The sequence below is a fragment of the Pundamilia nyererei genome, unplaced genomic scaffold (assembly GCF_000239375.1).
Source record: "Pundamilia nyererei isolate P.nyererei 1_Seehausen unplaced genomic scaffold, PunNye1.0 scaffold00338, whole genome shotgun sequence".
In the NCBI taxonomy this organism is placed as follows: Eukaryota; Metazoa; Chordata; class Actinopteri; order Cichliformes; family Cichlidae; genus Pundamilia; species Pundamilia nyererei.
Window position 1 is genome coordinate 473,234 of NW_005187739.1, and position 17,467 is coordinate 490,700.

Sequence of the window (17,467 nt, forward strand, 5' to 3'; positions counted from 1 at the left end):
CTGTATAATTTAAATAACCCACAATGCTACAAATTCCTGTTAGAAATTGCACTTAGCTCAGTGGAAACACATCACGTAACAAAGACTGAGAAGTTTTTCTTTCCTGTGTAATGGTCGTTATTCTCTCGCAGGAAAAATCTGAATCATACAGGGCTCTGTTTTCCTAACTATACTAAGCTCAGTGAGTGATCTATTCTAAAACGATTTTATTATTTGACATCCTCAATTTCAGACTAGCTGCATTGTTTGTTAAAAACAACTCACTCCTAGAGACAATGAACGTCACCATAATAGTGCAAAACAGTTCTCTTAAAGTCCATCCATGCAGAGTGTATTTAATCACAGATGAGCCTTGTGCATACATTGGTAACTATACAACTTGCGCTGCAGCATGGTGGGACAACAGCTCGTAGGAAGGCGAGTATTAAAGAAACAGGTGGTGCAGGTGGTGGTGTTGTGTTGCAAATGAGATAAAACGAAGTGGCAGGATGAACTGGGGGAGCATGACAGTTTCTTCTCTGCAGGGGAAGGTTCGTGCACAGTGAAAGGCTGGCAGCATGAAATAGCTCAGTAAATGTTACTTGTAAACATTGTTTGCAGTGCCTCACAATTGAAGAAGATTTCCTTTAGGGCCACCAGGGTGTTCACACAGAGAGAAGTTCACTATTATAGACACATGTACAGAAGCAAAGGGCTGCCAAAAAGCTTTTTCTGAGAACTTATACCAGGTGTAGGAAGCAGGCTCAGGGAAGTGAAGACACCAAACAACAAACATTAAAAACATAATCGAGGGGATGCACCTATCCCTTAAGATGCACTGTGCAATTAACAACTATTAGAAACCTCACAGGGTGGGGGTGCATTATGGCAAATGAGAAAACATGATACTTGCAAACATTACATGTATTTATATAGCAACACACACAATGTAGTAGCTTACTGGTCTGTGATGGTAGCAGCACCTTCAGTTTATATTCAAGGTAAGTCTCCAGTGATTAAATAAACTGATAATAATACATAAATATGTTTAACACAGAGTGCGCACACAATTTTGTTGACAGAGTGATGAGTTGGAGAAGAAAGAAAAGGTGAAGCACATCTAAAAGGAATATTACTCTAAGATCATCATACAATAAAAGAAAGTAGAAAAATATATATATTTGTTCTAAATGAACAATTCAACTGACTTTTCAATACTTGCTATAAAATGCATAAGATTTTACACCAGCAACATTATTTAATGCTTACAATTGTTACTAGAAACTGAGGTGACATAAGACACATTTCATCAGCATTTCAGGAAGGAATTTAAAAACAAAGACACAAAATTCATCCAAAACAAACTTTTTATAAGTGTCGACTGTTTGAGTGGTGAGCAGTGAGTCTTCCCTCCGTAGGACAGTTGCTTAGAGTCGTAACAATATGCAGGAGGAAGCTGCAAACTTATGGAACAGAAGCACCACTGCAAATGACGGTGACAGTGGGAGGGAGCAGGTGTGTGTGTGTTTTAGCACACACATACTGTGGTACTTTTATGCTGCTGGAGAATGGAGGAGACATTATTGGTGTCTTTCTGTTTCTTCTCTGCGTTGTGTTGCACCAGTGGCGGTCTTTCGGCAGTCCTGCGCCGGGCTTTCTTTGCCAGCAGGCCCGATGGGCTTGATGACACGTCAATAGTTCTTTTTCTGGTGGGTGTCCTGCTGCCAGCTGTCCTGTCCGTTGCACTGGACAGGGCGGGCAGCTCGGGGCTGCCGTTTGAACACAGCGGAGTCAGAGCAAAGGGGTCAGATAGATCCATGTGATAAAAGCTGTTGCTTCCCGATAGCCCATCTCGTCGCTCCAACGCAGAGAAGAGCTCACATGTGGCCGCGGGAGAGTCCTCCTCTGGAAGTCGCTGTAGAAGAAGACAATGGAATAACAGTCAAGTCCAGCACTTATATGTGCATACCACACCTTAAACCAGGGATCTATTGTTCCTCACCTGAACAAGAGGAGTGTCTGCGCGAGATATGGAGGTGGGGGGACACTGAGACACCTTGGCTAGGTCTAGCAGCACTTCCTCATGGTGCAGGGTGTCCTGGCAGGTCCCAGGCTCTTGCAGGGCAATTACTATGGCGCTTGTATTGTCTGCACGCAACATCCGCTGGCGCCACCGCAGCAAAGCATGACTGACCAGCTGCCTGGCACTCGAGACCCCACATGGTGCCTGCAGCAGTAAATGCTGTTAGTACACCGACTAACACGGCTGATATGAGGTGGACATTACTTTTTACTTATGGGCTATAAGAGACATCAACCCACACATGCAGGAACAGGGCAACCATCTATACTGATAGCAGCTAAAGCATAACCACTCACCATTTCCTCGTCATTATTCTGACACATGGAGATGGCCTCTTGAGGAGGAACCATATTCCACAGACCATCGCTGCCCAGGATGATGTAGCGATGTTTTTTAGGGTCAAGAACCACCACACTAGTGTCAGGCTCTGGAGAAACCACAAACTCTCCACTGTAGAAGTCGTAACTCCATAGATCGCCTGTGGCAGAAAAGGAAAACTTTAATGAAGGAACTACGAGCCACACATGCTGTGTGACTCTGAGTCTAACCATCACTACCCTTTTTTCTTGAACTTAGAAGTAGCCTATTTGAACAGAAGCTCTACAGAGCGCAGACTTTGTGCCCAATTGCTAGTGAAAATAAAATCATGGTTCTGGTACTCTCTTTTGTATTATTCTAGTCATCCTCACAGCTTCTTCACTGGGATTACAGTAAGTTAATGCTCCTACCTAAAGCTCGAGCTACTGCCAAGAATGGTATCTGGTCGATCACAGTACTACGACGGACTGGACCATTGTGGCTGAGTCTTGGCCTCTTCCACACCACCCGATTCACCCCAGACTTCTTGATCACGCTGTTCATACAGAGAGGAGAGAGAAGCTGCCATTTAGAAGAGTCAGACTACAGCAACAAGAATTACACACAGGTGCCAATCGATTCAATACACCCAACAAAAACATAGTCATACACATCACAAACACACAGCCTTTTAAAGACAGACGTACATTTTTGACCTGCACTAATAGTCCAGTAGTGTGTGGCTTCAAGGCTGGGTTTGAGTATAGCAAGTCCAGTCAGGTATAGTTAAAGGATATTAATCTGGTCAGGCAAGCAATGAGACAACCTCCAAAACAGGAACATTTAGAGCAGCATATTTATCTAGTAATGTCAGAAATAATACAATTCTCTCTTGATAAAAAAAAAAGGTTGTTACATTCTATCAGCACATTAAAGTTTTACTGAAGAATTATTAAAAATTGGCATAAACTGTAGCAACATTTCTTTTAAATTAACAAGCGATGGACTTGGGGGTGGATCCGTAAATTGTTTTGTCTGTTTGTTCAGAGTTTATCTTCAGTTTCTGTCCCTGTTACATTAAAGTTTAATAATCACATTTAAAAATCAAGATTTCAGATTCTAACTGAAAAATCTATTTAGGTAAATGACAATGAAAGACAGTATTAAAGATTATATTTAAAACAAACTTTTATTCAACCTATGATGAAGACAGACTGGAGCAAGACTGAAAGGATTTTTTTCTTCCGTCCTGTTTTTTTTTAAGATGAATGTCGTGGTAATCAGTGACACGTGTTCATATTTCTTTGTGCACGGTAATAAAATCGGGACACTGCTTCTTATTTACCCGTTCCCATGGTAATTCGTTGTGTTGGGGCTCTGTTGATGATGGCTTTCTTTCCCTGTTCACGTATGCAATTAACTCAGAGTAAAGATACTCAGAGTGGAATGTTTTCAGAGCTAATCAACTCAGTTTTACTTTTTAACTTAGAGACTGTTGTTGTTCATGAAAACATGTTAGGGCCCTAATCAGAAAGCTTAAATATGAAGAAAAGCAGAAACAGCGACAAACACAGTAAATGGGAAATGGACTGGTACTTTTATAGTATTTTTTTTTTTATATACCGTAATTGTCGGGCTATAAGCTGTCGGGCTATGCGTTCAGCGGGAGGCGTGGATGACGAGCGCCGATAAACTTGCGAAAAGCAAGTTATGCTCAACTCCACCGGTGGAATCTGACAGCGTGGAAAAGTGTGAAAACATCCATGATCACCAACGGATTTCGAAGCGCTGGACTGCTGCATGATGGAGAGGAGGACACCGCCACGGCCCTTCTGAGGGTGTTCGACTCCGACACTGACAACGAGGATTTCTTTGGTTTTGAAAGTGACAACAAAGGAAAGAAGCGGAGAGTAGCCATCCTGAACCTGTTCGTCTCCGACACTGGAGGAGAGGACTTTGGTGGTTTCAGTGCGCAGGAAGAAGAGAAAGATGGTGGTGAATGACTGACTTTTCTTCTTGTTGAAGCCGTGTCACTGCACCTGAGCCTAAAAGGTAGTCCGGATCTATTTTTCTGGTGTGCTGTAGGTTATTGTTATGTACTACATTTGTTACTCATTTATGAAGCACAATACATGTTTCGTACTTGTAATTACCGCTACTTGTACATATACCTAAAAAGTTATGCAAATATGTAACCATAACTTGTTTTTCAAAATATTAATAAAAGGGGTGTGTCTCCAAACAGCCATCTCTTTCCTGACAATTCGCTTTGTGCATATTCTCTTACATATGATAAGTCAACATTGAAACACCTGCGGCTTTTAGTCAGGTGCAGCTAATGTATGTACAAAACAGGATTTTCCCCTGATTTTAGCTTGTGCGGCTAATATTCAGGTGCGCTTTGTAGTCCAGGAAATACGGTACTAAATGAGCACTCAGAGTGCTTTTTACTAGCCTCACATGCATACGTTCATATATAAGCGCTTTTTTCTATGCTAAGAACCGTTTATAACATTTGTGCACACACTCACATCCTGATGGCTGCATCAGGGGCAAATCAGGGTTCAGTATCTTCCCCAAAGATACTTCAACATGCAGACTGGAGTAGCTGCAGGAAGACTGATTCTGAAACCTTCTGACTGGTAGATAACCTGCTCTGGCAACCACAGCTGGCCTCAAAAGCAGCTGTGGCTCAAAACAATGCTGTTTGATTAAAAGTTCAAATGAAAGCCGTCTGTGTGCAGATGAACTTCTTTGTTTAGTTTACAACGATCTTTAAATTGGGCAGATTTCTGATAAACTCTGCTGCAGGTGGACAGCCCTTTTCAATCTGCAGCATGCAGGGTCGGGTCTAAAGGGGGGCATGGGGTGTACTATAGAGATTGGCAGACCATGTGACTTTCGCGCATTGCATGCTGGGAACTCGTGGCAAAACAATCCAAGTACCGCATCAAATGCAAGCATTTGCAGCACCGCAAAACGTTCATTCTCCGGTTCCAATACCTTCTTGGCTTTTCTTTGCCCCCCAAAAAAGGAATGTACAAAACGAAGGAGAACAATGCCGGACCGTACAAAGACAGACTTGATGAAAAGTCAAAGAAAAGATACGAGGAAAAAATCAAAGGAGTGAAAGGGTCAGACCCTTACGAGCACACAGAGTGGACAAAAGACATTAGTGTGCTGCCCAACTTTCACCACGCTCATATTTATAATTATACGCTTCTTGGAGTGAGTGCACACACTCATGAAGTTTAGTAACTTCAGGTCACTGCAATGAGCCCAGGTACAGTTTAGCGACGGATGGGTGCAGGACCTTGAAATGCACCGTGTAGAACAAAAGACCATCGTACGAACAAACGTAAGTTTACCAGTCTCACAAATCGTCGAGACTGGTAAGTGACAATAATATTGTATGCTGTAATCGTACTGGGCTATTAGTGATACAAAAAAACTGTTTTACCCTGTGGAAAAGTATGTTTTTGTCAGTGTACCATGGTAATAACAGAAGCGAAACGCAATATTGTGTCAGGACAATTCACTGTTTATGCACAATAAACAAAGGAGCATAGCGCCACAATTTCTGTTCAGCGCCAGACTTGCTTGTAACCTATATCACCAATTATGTTATGAAAAATGACGCATTAACTGCTACAAAACACTGACCTTTGTGTAAATGCTTGGAGCAGACTAACATGTGAGCTGGAGTGTTCTGGGACGTTGTATTTGCTCTTTGAATGGCTGCAATCCAGGCCATCCGTCACCTCTTTGTTACTTCGGAAACATGGCTCGAACAATTTCTCTTCAACGACGTAATCCGATAACAACCGATCTCTTTACCCGTCGGCTTCCCGTGGCTGTCATGCGACCGGCTATTGCAGTTAATAATACAGAGCTTCTTGCCATTTTTGTGTTTCTTTTTATCGCTGTGTAACTGATTTCAATTGAAAGCCTGCGTGCACTAGTACCTCTTGCCACGAGTTCCCAGAATCCTTTGCGGTTTTACCCCTGAATGACGTCACATTTTCAATCTCTATACTGTATTTCTCTTAAAGCTCAATTAATAGTTATTTGCAGGTTTAGACTTTTAATAACATTTACAAATAACTTATGTTACACTATTATAGATAAAATAAAACAGCAATATATAGAGTAATGAAAATTTGTATTTACCCCATAGGACAGTAGGACAGATAGGACAGTAAACATTTACAAGGGATCTATAAAACTATGGGGTCAGTTGGGGGGTGGGGGTGACAAAATGTTGAGCTGGGCCCTGCTTACCTTCCTCCTAGACCTTCAATACGCTCCCTCTCTTTGGGAAGTTCTGGTTTATGGTCCTGCGTGACTTCCACAGCTCTGATGAATGGGACTGAAGGGTCATCCTGGACACCTAGAACCACCGCAGAGTCCCCAACATGGGCGACATACATGCGGTTTCCTCTGAGCACCACTACACTGGCTGTGGTACCTGATGTACTAGGAAGGCCTGTAAGTGTCTTTGGCCATTCAGCTGAAAATACAGAAGGCAGAAAATGAACACAAGCTTATTGTTTATAAAACATTACTGCACAGTGCTGTGAGGTACACTGAACAGACAGGTAGAACATACTGGCTTCTTACATATCAATGTGCACTGATCTGTTTTTGTCTACCACGCTAAAAGAGATGTATGTGACCTCAAGGTCGGTTTTTATTTGTCCAGGAGGTAGTTTTATAAGCAAAGTCACACATGCGCTGCACAAGCACTTTGTGTGTGTACATATAATCTGTGACCAGCTGGAAACAGCTGACAAGTCCGAACATATCCAACCAGACACCTGAACACACTGCCGTGGTCCAAGGCATACACAGACTAAATAGAATCGATGAGGCGTTAAAAAGGGTAATAACTACATCTCTGTAACGACACACTAGATTGAGGCCAGTGAGACCATAACACTTTGTGGGTTTCCATTATACATTAGATTGTGAACATACTTCTGAACTGTTCGGTGTCTGCTGTGACGGGCTTTGTTTGGCGAATACCGGGCGGCTACAGCTAACTTCGTTAGCTCCGCTAATTCCAATGCTAATTCCAACATTTACTTATAACTTGATCTTAATTGAACAAACAAACAAACAGAGCCTGGGCACAATGGCGAGGAATTTGCTGGGGTATCTGGCAATTACCTAGCTCTCTGGTCGAGATCTTTCTTTTTAAGGCTCTACTGAGCCCGTGGAACATTCTAGTAAATCCGGCTTTCATAGAGCTAGCAATGAGCTACGGTCGGTGAACACTCAGCTGGGTGTAGGCCAGATAATATAGTCTGATTTTGAGGTTTGGCGTTAAGTTCACGTTACTTAAACACAGAGAAGCACAAAGTAGTAACAGCTTTTACGTGTCACAACTTAATAGTTTTAGTAAACTTACGCAGTTTCTTCCACATAGCATGGTGGCATGCTACAAACCCTTTGCGTATGGCAGAGCAGACCTCCCGGTCACAGTCTGACCAGAATCCCCGCTGTTTCTTCATGAACTCCCAAAGATAGTCTCGCGCAAACTGCGCAGCCTCGCGACCCCCGTGACCATCAAAAACGGCGAAGAATGCTACGGAACGGCGGGAACAAGTCGGGGTGTTCGGCTGAACTTGCGGCGTGCTTAGATCTCCTGGTGACGGCGTTTCTACCGATATACCCTCATCTTCTGTTTGTACGAGTTCACTGGATGCGTTTAAAACCTGCGGGGACTCCACGGTTTTATCGGCCCGGTCGGGATAAGTGTCCCCAGCCAAAGAATTGAACGTGTAGTCTCTCCGAATGTTCTCCTCTGGGTCACCCGTCGCCGGCTCATTTTCTCCCGGCTCAGGCTCTACTATGACCTCGGTCACATCTTCCATGTATTTCCTGCCTCCTTGGTCGGTAAAAACACTCACTCGCATCAGTAATGCGTTTTCCATGGCTCCAAAGTTGAGGCCCGCTCCAATTTTATTTAATATTGTTAGTATATAGAATAGAAAGACAGTACAAATTATCGCAGAGCCGCGTCCTGCCTTTGTTTATGTGGAGTGTAGTAGGCATGCTCGAGCGTGTTGACGTCAGAATTTCCCTTCTTCTTGTACGTAGACGTGGCAAAGCAAGTGCAGCTGTCACCGGAGTGCTGTTGCCCTCTAGAGGTCTTGCTCCGAGCCAAACCGCGACTTAAGAGCAAAAATATTGACTTTAATGGGGTGGTCACGTCAATATAAGGTGGTCATCAAAAAGAAACCGCGTTTCCAATCTGCAAGCGTATGAAAAGCGTATGAAACCAAATGAAATCCTAATTCTGTCACTCTTGGTGGTACACATGCAATTTTCCAGTTGGTCACCGCAGGTCAGGTCTAGTCTGCAGGCAAGTCAGTGTATTGTAGTGCTGGGGAACGCGAGGCTTTGTCAAAGCAGAGGTTTCCAAACAGACACTTCTCTACAGTGACACCTACTCGACACCTTTGCTGTTGTCGCCGTGATCCTCAGCAACACAGACAGGTATTGCACATTTCTAAACAAAGTTAAATATTATACCAGACTGTCAGTAATTGTAATCAACTAGTATACTGATGCATGCTCAATCATCCAGATAAGAAAGTTCCAAAACGCTGATAATTTTCATCTGGAAGTAGCGTGGAAAAAACGTGTCGTCACTCATCCAACTGTCAGCTGACTGCAGGTTTCCCCAAATATTATAATCAGTAGTGATGTCTGAATAGTGGGCCGTGAGCTCAGTTTCATGATGATTAATGCAAATTGTTGTGAGTACCAGCACTCTGACTCTGTAGTGTTTGATTTCAAATCCAAATAGAATAAAATTTAAAGTCAAATGGCACGCAAATAAGCTTCACTCTGTCACATTTATAAGCACTAAATAAACCCTGTGTAGTCAATATCAGACCTGACAGTAATACTGGCCCTATAGCACGCTCTAAATGTGCAGCAACTATGTAAGTTACACAAATGGTAATTAACCTATATGTAAAAGCTACCCAAAATGACAAGGTCGCATATGTGGTGAGCTAATGCATTTCACAGTATCAGAACAGTAATGGAAAGCCATAAGAAAAAGGAAAAGAATCCAGCAAAACGTGACACAGAACATGAGAGATACATCTGGCCCATCAGATGATTCATTTGCTGTTACTAAAGCCTCATCAGAAATGATTTCAGGAGAAGAGTGGCCGTTTAGAAGCCATTCTTATAAAAGAGAAAGGTTTGTCTTGTCTTGACTTATAATCTTGGTAGAATTCTAAAAACTATGTTTTAAGATGTTTTAATAGATTGCTGCACCTCTTTAGCATTTTTCTAAAAACATATAAAGAAGTGAGAGGTGGCCCATGATTTTTGGACAGAGTAATATCCAAGAAAAAACAAAACTGGAGCTATATTTGTCTTCTTTCCAACCGACACCACTATAACAAAAAACAAGAAGCATTTTATTCTTTAGAGACATCCTACACCCTCTGAATGGCATTATTTTGGAGAAAGAGTCATACTGAAGCGGTGACAGTGAACCTGAACACTAGTGGTGTGCGGATCGATACTGAAATACCGATTCTTCCGATAACAGCAATTTATGTTCTAGAATCGATTCTCATATTATAATATCGATATTTTAGTACTCTGGGGTAAATTTGTAGTTTTTCCATTAAAATGAATGCAGTGGAAAGAAACTATACAATTCGGATCGTCTAATTTGGAAGGAACTACTTCCTCTTACGCCTTTCATAGTCATATGGCTGTATAAATGTGTCGCAGCCCCTGGCGTGCACACTCACAACAATGGCTGAGCGCAAACAGAGTCCTGTGTGGACACGTTGTTGTGGCAGCACTACTGACCTCGTCAAACACCTCGGAGTAAATCACATCACAGAATATGATAAGCTTATGTTGAGGCGAACTGAAGAGGAGGACAGGGACAGGTGCTGCTAGGGCGAGACAGACGTCTCTCGCAGAGTCCTTTAGTGCTGCAGGCAGGCAACATGCTCAAATAGCGCACAACGTCAGTTTTTTTATTTCTATATGATTATTCTGCATTATTAAGCAATAAAAACAAGTTGTCTGATGTCCTCTAATCATTATGAAGCAATATGGTTATGTTATTATTACAATTACATAATACAATTATATATTGTATTATGAAATGCAATGAAACATTAAGTTTTTGTACAGAGTATCGGATCAGTATCGCCGATACCACCCTGAATTTTACTTGGTATCGGATCGGAAAGGAAATCAGTGGTATCGCACATCACTACTGAACACACCTCAAAGCTTTGTTGACCAAGCAGTGGTGTCTGTCACTACTGCTTGTCCTTCGTCTGCAGTCATCTGACCTCAGCCCAGTTGAATATATATGGGACACTTGGTTAAATTGTATTTACATAGCACCAAATCACAACAACAGTAGCCTCAAGGTGCTTTATATTGTAGGGTCAAGATCCTACAATAGTACAGAGAAAACCCCAACAATCATATGACCCCTTATGAGCAAGCATTTTGGTGACGGTGGGAAGGAAAAACTCCCTTAGAACAGGAAGAAACCTCACGAGGAACCAAGCTTGGGGAGGGGCGGCCATCTGCCGATGACAAGCAGCTGTGGAAGAGAGCCACAGATTAATAATAACAAACAACTGAGGAAACATCTGTGATATTACAAGATGCTTTTTAGGGCTTAGTCTCACCATACTCAGTTACCTTGTTCATATGCACCAGTGGGGTACATGTAAATGCTCCTTTCATTAAAGGTAAAATATTCTGCATATTTTATATAGGTTCAACATTTCACTCAAAAAGTTCTCTTAATTTCACAATAAACGAAATCTAGACTCACATTCACCGGTTGTAACAAAGTTTCGAACCTACCTCAGTGTAGTGCATTTTCATTTCCCCACAGTCAGTACTCCTTATTTCTATTTAGACACATTTTGTAACACATTTCGACCTTTTTGGTGCAATGATTGGCTGTCGTTGGAGTTTTTCTAGCCACATTAAATATAAAGGAATTGTAATAAATTTGACACATTGTTTACGAAATCAAAGCGCTGGTCAGGTACATTAACATTAAACAAGTAAAGGATTTTTGTTTTCTGTTGCCATTTGTTATGATATGTGTTTGTTATCTGCCAAATAAGGAGCGCGGCTTCTTCACGGAAAGACGAGTGGGTGGGTGGTACATTGCTTAAATGGGCAATCGTCGGTAAATTCATCTTTTTACTTTATGTGAAGTGTGACTTTTTACTTGGAGCCTGTTGGTTCAGCATCGACTGCACAATGACGTCATTGCGTCAGCGCCCGTGAGTGTGAGCGTCGGGACGGGGGCACGGAACTGCTGTAGGGTCGACGAGTAGTCGAAGATGAAAGAGAAGGATGGAAATGAAACAGCGGTTTTTTAAATCGAGACACTGACTTGTCTGCAACAATAATATTCGTAGTGTCAATACGGAGCGAATGTTGCATGAGGACTCGCAGAAGAAGGGCTTCAATAGTGGTAAGGTAGTGAATGTAAGGAGAGTTGAGGAGGGCTGTAGCTTCTGGGGCTTTTTTGGAGAGGGAAAACAACATGGCTGCGGTGGAGCTCGAATGGATCCCAGAAACGCTGTACAACACTGCTATCTCGGCTGTGGTGGACAACTACAGCCGGTCAAGAAGGGACATACGGTCCCTCCCAGAAAATATACAGTTCGACGTCTATTATAAGGTAGGATTTAGCAGTAAGGAGACTCAATGATGTGACAGCTAACATCCTGTGCGAGCTTCTGTGGTCGGCTGCTAACACTGCTTGCTAACGTTAGCGAAATGTCGGTAACGTTAGACTAGCTATCGAAAATTCCTCCTTAGGAATCTGATTTGGCTAACGAACAAGTTATCCAGCCTCGACATTACAGAAAGCTAGTGTGACAGTGTGTGTGTGTGTTGAAGCGAATTATTAAACTGCACCGAGACTGTCGCTAATTACCCAAGTATCCATTTAAATGAACTGGTTCCGTGATGTGGTGTTTTTAGTGTTGTCATGTCCAGGTCTGACCCACTTTGGCTAAAGTGACGTTAGCCGTTCTCACATATAAAGCTCCTCGCTTACAACATACGTGTGCTTTTACAAACAATCACCATCAGCTTTCCATAAAGACGGACGGCGATATTAAACCACTGTAACCTCGACAGCGATTCTTTCCTTCTGATACGTGTAGTTGGTTAAGTGTCACACCGAGGTCAGGCGTGACAGACAGAGGAAGGATTTTAAAAACATGAAGGTCGCGAATACAGCATGTTTCACAGTTACTCGATCTTCACCCACCAGATAATTCCAGATGCCCATAAAATGTACACTAGGATCTGATATTTGTTTAATCTACGGGTGCATCTTTAGATCCTTTATTGATGTATACCTGATGTGTAACTCTAATCCTTGGACGAAAAAAACCTTTAGTCCACCCAGTCATGGTATGCTAACTATTTAGTAATAATAAAAGTAACACCATATGTTAAAACCAATTGCGTGAGAAGTGTAAAAATCCTTTGAGTGTTCTCTTTGGGGTTAATATTGTAGCCACAAATATGTGCAAATGTGTTTGGAGATTTTGTTTGTAGTTGCATGTCATTTGGATTGAGGTTGTAAATCTAAAAAATGTAGTGTAACACCAATCTATCAAACTGAGAGGCCTGTCCAAAGAACTGATTGTGACTGCAATAACAACAACTTATCATCATTTCCAGCTGTTGAAGAAAAGATTTCAGACTTCTCAGCCATTTCTCTCCCCAGCTGCATATTTACAGATTTATTTGCACATTAGTAAATCTAGGTACACTTAAGAATGCAATTATAGCCAAAAACCATTTGCAGATTCCTGTAAACATCACAGTAGGCCTGTAGACAACCGAAGAAAATCATAGTCAACTGAAAACAGTTTTCAGCCAATCGATTGGATGCAGCGATGGAGGGAAATCTGCGCATCATTTTTAGATTAACTAAATAGGCCATAGTGCACTGAGTGTATTCAAGCCTCTCAGCTTTATTAGTTCAAGTAAACAAAGTGAACCTAGTTTGTTTTATAAGTATGGCAGACACCAGGTTAGTGTGCTGCTGTCCATATTCATATCTTTTCTGATATTGGAACAAAATCGTCAGTGTAAGAAGTATTGTAGAAAAATAGTTACAGGCAAAAATGCCCTTATCTTGGATCGATCTTGATTTTCCTGAGAGATGAGGTTTCACATCCAGCTTGGCGTGGTTGCAGTTAATTTTACTGGCAGGTGTTAACCTGCAAACTGCACTGTGTCCCCCCCCAAAGAAAAAAAAAATAGAGCTTCACGTGCATTAAGACAGGGGGCCAATGGAGCTAAGAACTGGGGCAATTTGGTAACTTTGATTCATGTAGTCCTTCTGTTAATGTGCGCCTCTCTGTGTGTCTTAAGACACAGATGGAAAAATAATTAGTTTTACTCCACGTGTCTTAAGGCTAAGTTGGGAAGAAATCGGGCATTGTGGGTTTCTGTGTGTTCTGATGATTTATAGAGCAGTCACTGGAAATTCAAAACACTGCCTACTGACCAATCAGTGTTTAGGAAAATGGTGTCTCTTCCAGGAAGATCCCTTTGGATAGTAAGAGGGTCTGAAGTTTTTTAGTAGTGTCAGTTTGTTTTTCCCTGATGAGCAGTAGTAAGGAGAAATATTCTTTATGAATAAATATTCATATTCTGTGTTCCTTGATTATTATTAGGTTTTATTTTCCCATTGGTTGCAGATAATTTTAACATTAAATTATTCTCTAAAAAAGGCTCCTCTTTGTACTTGTTGACCTTATTATATTCAATTTGCAAGCAGTGGTTTGAATTCCATTTTATTTATTTATTCTGAGCTTTTTTTCTCGCACCAACAACACGACAACAGCTGGAAAACAAACTAAAACGGTGCTTTTGCAGTCTTGCTGACCAAAGTGCTTAAACGTTCAGATAAAGAAATGATATGCTGAGTGTGTTAAACTTACTTTGTGCTGCAGGTTCCAGATGGAGTCTTTCTTGAAAAACAAGGGTCAAGGTGACATAAAACCTTCATTAGACACTGTCAGTGGTCCAATAGTAAGATGTTATGGTATAAAAGTTTATTATAAATTTTCTCTTGTCTAACAGTTAGAATTAAACCTTTAAGCTGTCAGTCAGCTCGTCTTCACACTTATGGAAAAGGGGAAAAGAGAGCATTTTCAATTGTGTTTGTATTGATTCATTAACATTTTAAAATACATGTTTATTGTCCTAGTGGGCACAAACCAAAGCCATTTCAGAAGCAACATTAAACACAGACGCTATCTGAAACGCTGCTGGGCAGTTACTTTAAAACCCATACAGACTTGAATGGGGAGAGAATTCTAAGTTTAGGATAGGATAGGCTTTTATTGTCATTGTACATGTACAACAAAGTTTTGGGTGGTCGGCACCATCTGTGCATTTCAGTGGTCACTGTGACAGAAACCCAGTAAAAACTCTTTGTTTTTCCCTGAAAGTTTTTCTTCTGCTACAAATGCACATAATTTTGTTACTTTCTTACGCTTTCGTTAACATTTTCTCCTTTTATATAATGACTCTGGTGCAAATCCAGCAAAAGCATGAATAAATATTTTCTGTAAATAAACCAAAATGGGTTTTTCCTTAGAGCTCAGATGCCCCAGTTCCCAGGAGAAACACACTGACATGAAGTCTGGGGCATGGACTCGATGTGCTCAGTGCCTCCTAACATGATTAGGAAAGCACAATAACACAAGTGCTGGTTTACCCATTTTGCTGATGTGTTTTTGATACGATATACTGGAGTTTTGCTCAGTGTGCTCAAAGTCTGCTTTGGACTAATTCATGTGAAAATGCTGCCACGAGTCATTACAATAAATTGAAGGTACAGCTGTAACAAAAGTGTCAGTTTTCATCAAACACAAGCTAGCATCTAAAAGCTGAGTGCTGTGGTACTGTTCTGTGTGCACTGTGGAGGTTCCTGTCAGTTTCAGCAGTTTGCTGAAACATAGCACATGGTGAATTCACCAGCACTGACACTGATTTTTACCAGTGTGCCAAATCATCCTGAGGGCAACATGAACATCTGTGGAGTTCATGCTAGAATTTTAAGCACCGTTCTAGACAATTGTCACTGTGTTTTTACACACTCTATGAAATGGTGACACATAAATGGCGCACACACCTAATATCATGAAGTTGTCTTGTCCACACTGCACACGTTTTCCTGTTTCTGGTTCCCACTGCCCTCCACAGCTAGGTGACTACTTGTGAGTAGAGCGTTTGACTTAAATTACAAGCACTGAAAGGTTAAAGCTGCACAACCAAAATAACGCCCCAGTACAGCAGTGGCTGCAGTACAAGTTTTCATTAGGTGAGATTTCATGTAAGAACCTTGGAGAGAGACATCTGTGATTAATATTTTCCGTCACAAACACCACTATGGTGAGCCATTCGTGTCAAGGATTATATGGATTATACTGTCTGTGTCCACAAGTGTACGAGGGTCTATTTAATCTGAGTGGTGTTGATTTTCTTATCAGATGTGATTGTGATGCTCTGTATGGACATTCCAGGCAGACTGCAAGCAGAGTTGGAGGGTGGGGTCCACAGCAGCCCACGTGCATGTCCATAAACAAGCATAATCCTGGCTCAGTATAACAGTTTCCAGCTGAGTGCACTTTGATGACAGGCCAGACATCAGCAATTTTTTTTTTTTGTTTAAGCTCCTGTTCAGCAGACAACATTGGTTGCATCACTTAAAGCAGAGTAAAAAATGTTCAGCTTCACTCCTGTAGTTACAGGTTAGACTGTCATTTACCTGCAGCTGAGACACTGGTTCCCCTGCACATTAAGAAATTTGACTTGTTACCTATAGAGATGACATCTGTTGTATTGTTACTGAATCTCATTTCTCACTGTGTCTCACTGTGCTGTGCTCTCAGCTCTACCAGCAGGGTCGACTCTGCCAGCTGGGGGGAGAGTTCTGTGAGCTGGAGGTGTTTGCTAAAGTGCTGCGGGCTTCAGACAAAAGGTAAGAACATAATGGGGCCAAACTGTGCCCATCACTCTCCTAAAGTAGTTTTCACACTTCCACTGCAGTCCTGAGCAGGTTCAGCAGAGTCTGAGATTAACCATAAACTGCAAGTTGATTACCTTTGAGATCAGTTAACTCCGAGTACGTTCACCTTGAGTTTAGTGTGTGCGAGTAGGGAAAGAAAGCCACCTTCAATGGAGCTTTGATAGCACAATTCACCATGGCAACACGTTAAATGAAAAGCAGAACTTCCATCTTAATCCAGTAAAACGAGGAATATTAATATTCCTAACCTTTGGAGACCCTTTGGCTACTAAACATAGAGGAAGTATACAAGTATATGTCACTGTACACTGGGATGCTAAACTTTAAATTTAGGAGGGTAGAAAAGAGTCATTTTAATGAGCTCTGGCCACTTTGTCATCAGTAAAGATGGTATTTGGAGTTTGGTGAATGCGGGTTTTTTCATCATTCACCAAACTTGCATTTTCATTTGTTCATACTGGAATCCTCTTTTTTTTTTCTTCTTCTTTTTTTCCCAACAGTGGATGGAACCAGTTTTTGCACTGGAACCAAGCATAGGTTTAGTCGTGTGCCCTTAATGATGTTAAACATGTTTTTAGGTAACCAGAGAAATCTGTTTTTAGCTCTTTTTCTTGTCCATTTGAATTTTGAAACTCTTTTGTCCACTCTGTTAAATGTAGTGTTAGGCAGGCTGATAGGTGTGAAACACTAATGATGCTGGAACAGAGAGGAAGGAAGCAATGTCCATCAACCAAAACTCTAATATTGTGATTGCTTCCATCATATAATTTCTAACTAGAGAATTTAAGGTCTTGTTTGTAGATCTTTGAAAACACATTTGGCACCTATCATCGTAGACATCGTTTCATGTGAATCTTCTTTAGACTGAGGAATAGGGATGGGTATCGTTTAGGTTTTATCCGATACCGGTGCCAAATCGGTACTTTTGAAACGGTGCCGGTGCTCAAACCGGTGCTTAAAGAATGGAGAACACAAAATTGGTCCAAAAACCTCTCATGTTCAGCTGTTTTTTGTAAAAA

The 17,467-nt window shown here is 41.5% G+C and overlaps 2 protein-coding genes across 2 annotated transcripts in view; one reads left to right on the plus strand and one right to left on the minus strand.

The window, feature by feature from the left end:
• Positions 1-319: 319 nt before the first annotated feature.
• On the minus strand, positions 320-8,460 carry ppm1da (protein phosphatase, Mg2+/Mn2+ dependent, 1Da). Its single transcript, XM_005752014.1, has 6 exons — positions 7,770-8,460; positions 6,641-6,869; positions 2,791-2,915; positions 2,359-2,540; positions 1,982-2,206; positions 320-1,894 (listed from the first exon to the last, which is right to left on the minus strand). The coding sequence occupies exons 1-6, from the start codon at positions 8,293-8,295 to the stop codon at positions 1,508-1,510; spliced, it is 1,674 nt and encodes a 557-aa protein (XP_005752071.1). The 5' UTR covers positions 8,296-8,460; the 3' UTR covers positions 320-1,507.
• Positions 8,461-11,636: 3,176 nt separating this feature from the next.
• The window catches only part of appbp2 (amyloid beta precursor protein (cytoplasmic tail) binding protein 2), a 16,844-nt gene continuing 11,013 nt past the window's right edge, over positions 11,637-17,467 (plus strand). The window contains exons 1-2 of the mRNA XM_005752015.1: positions 11,637-12,065; positions 16,312-16,400. Of these exons, the coding sequence (XP_005752072.1) occupies positions 11,928-12,065; positions 16,312-16,400 (227 nt within the window). The 5' untranslated portion in view covers positions 11,637-11,927. The remainder of the gene's footprint in view (positions 12,066-16,311; positions 16,401-17,467) is intronic.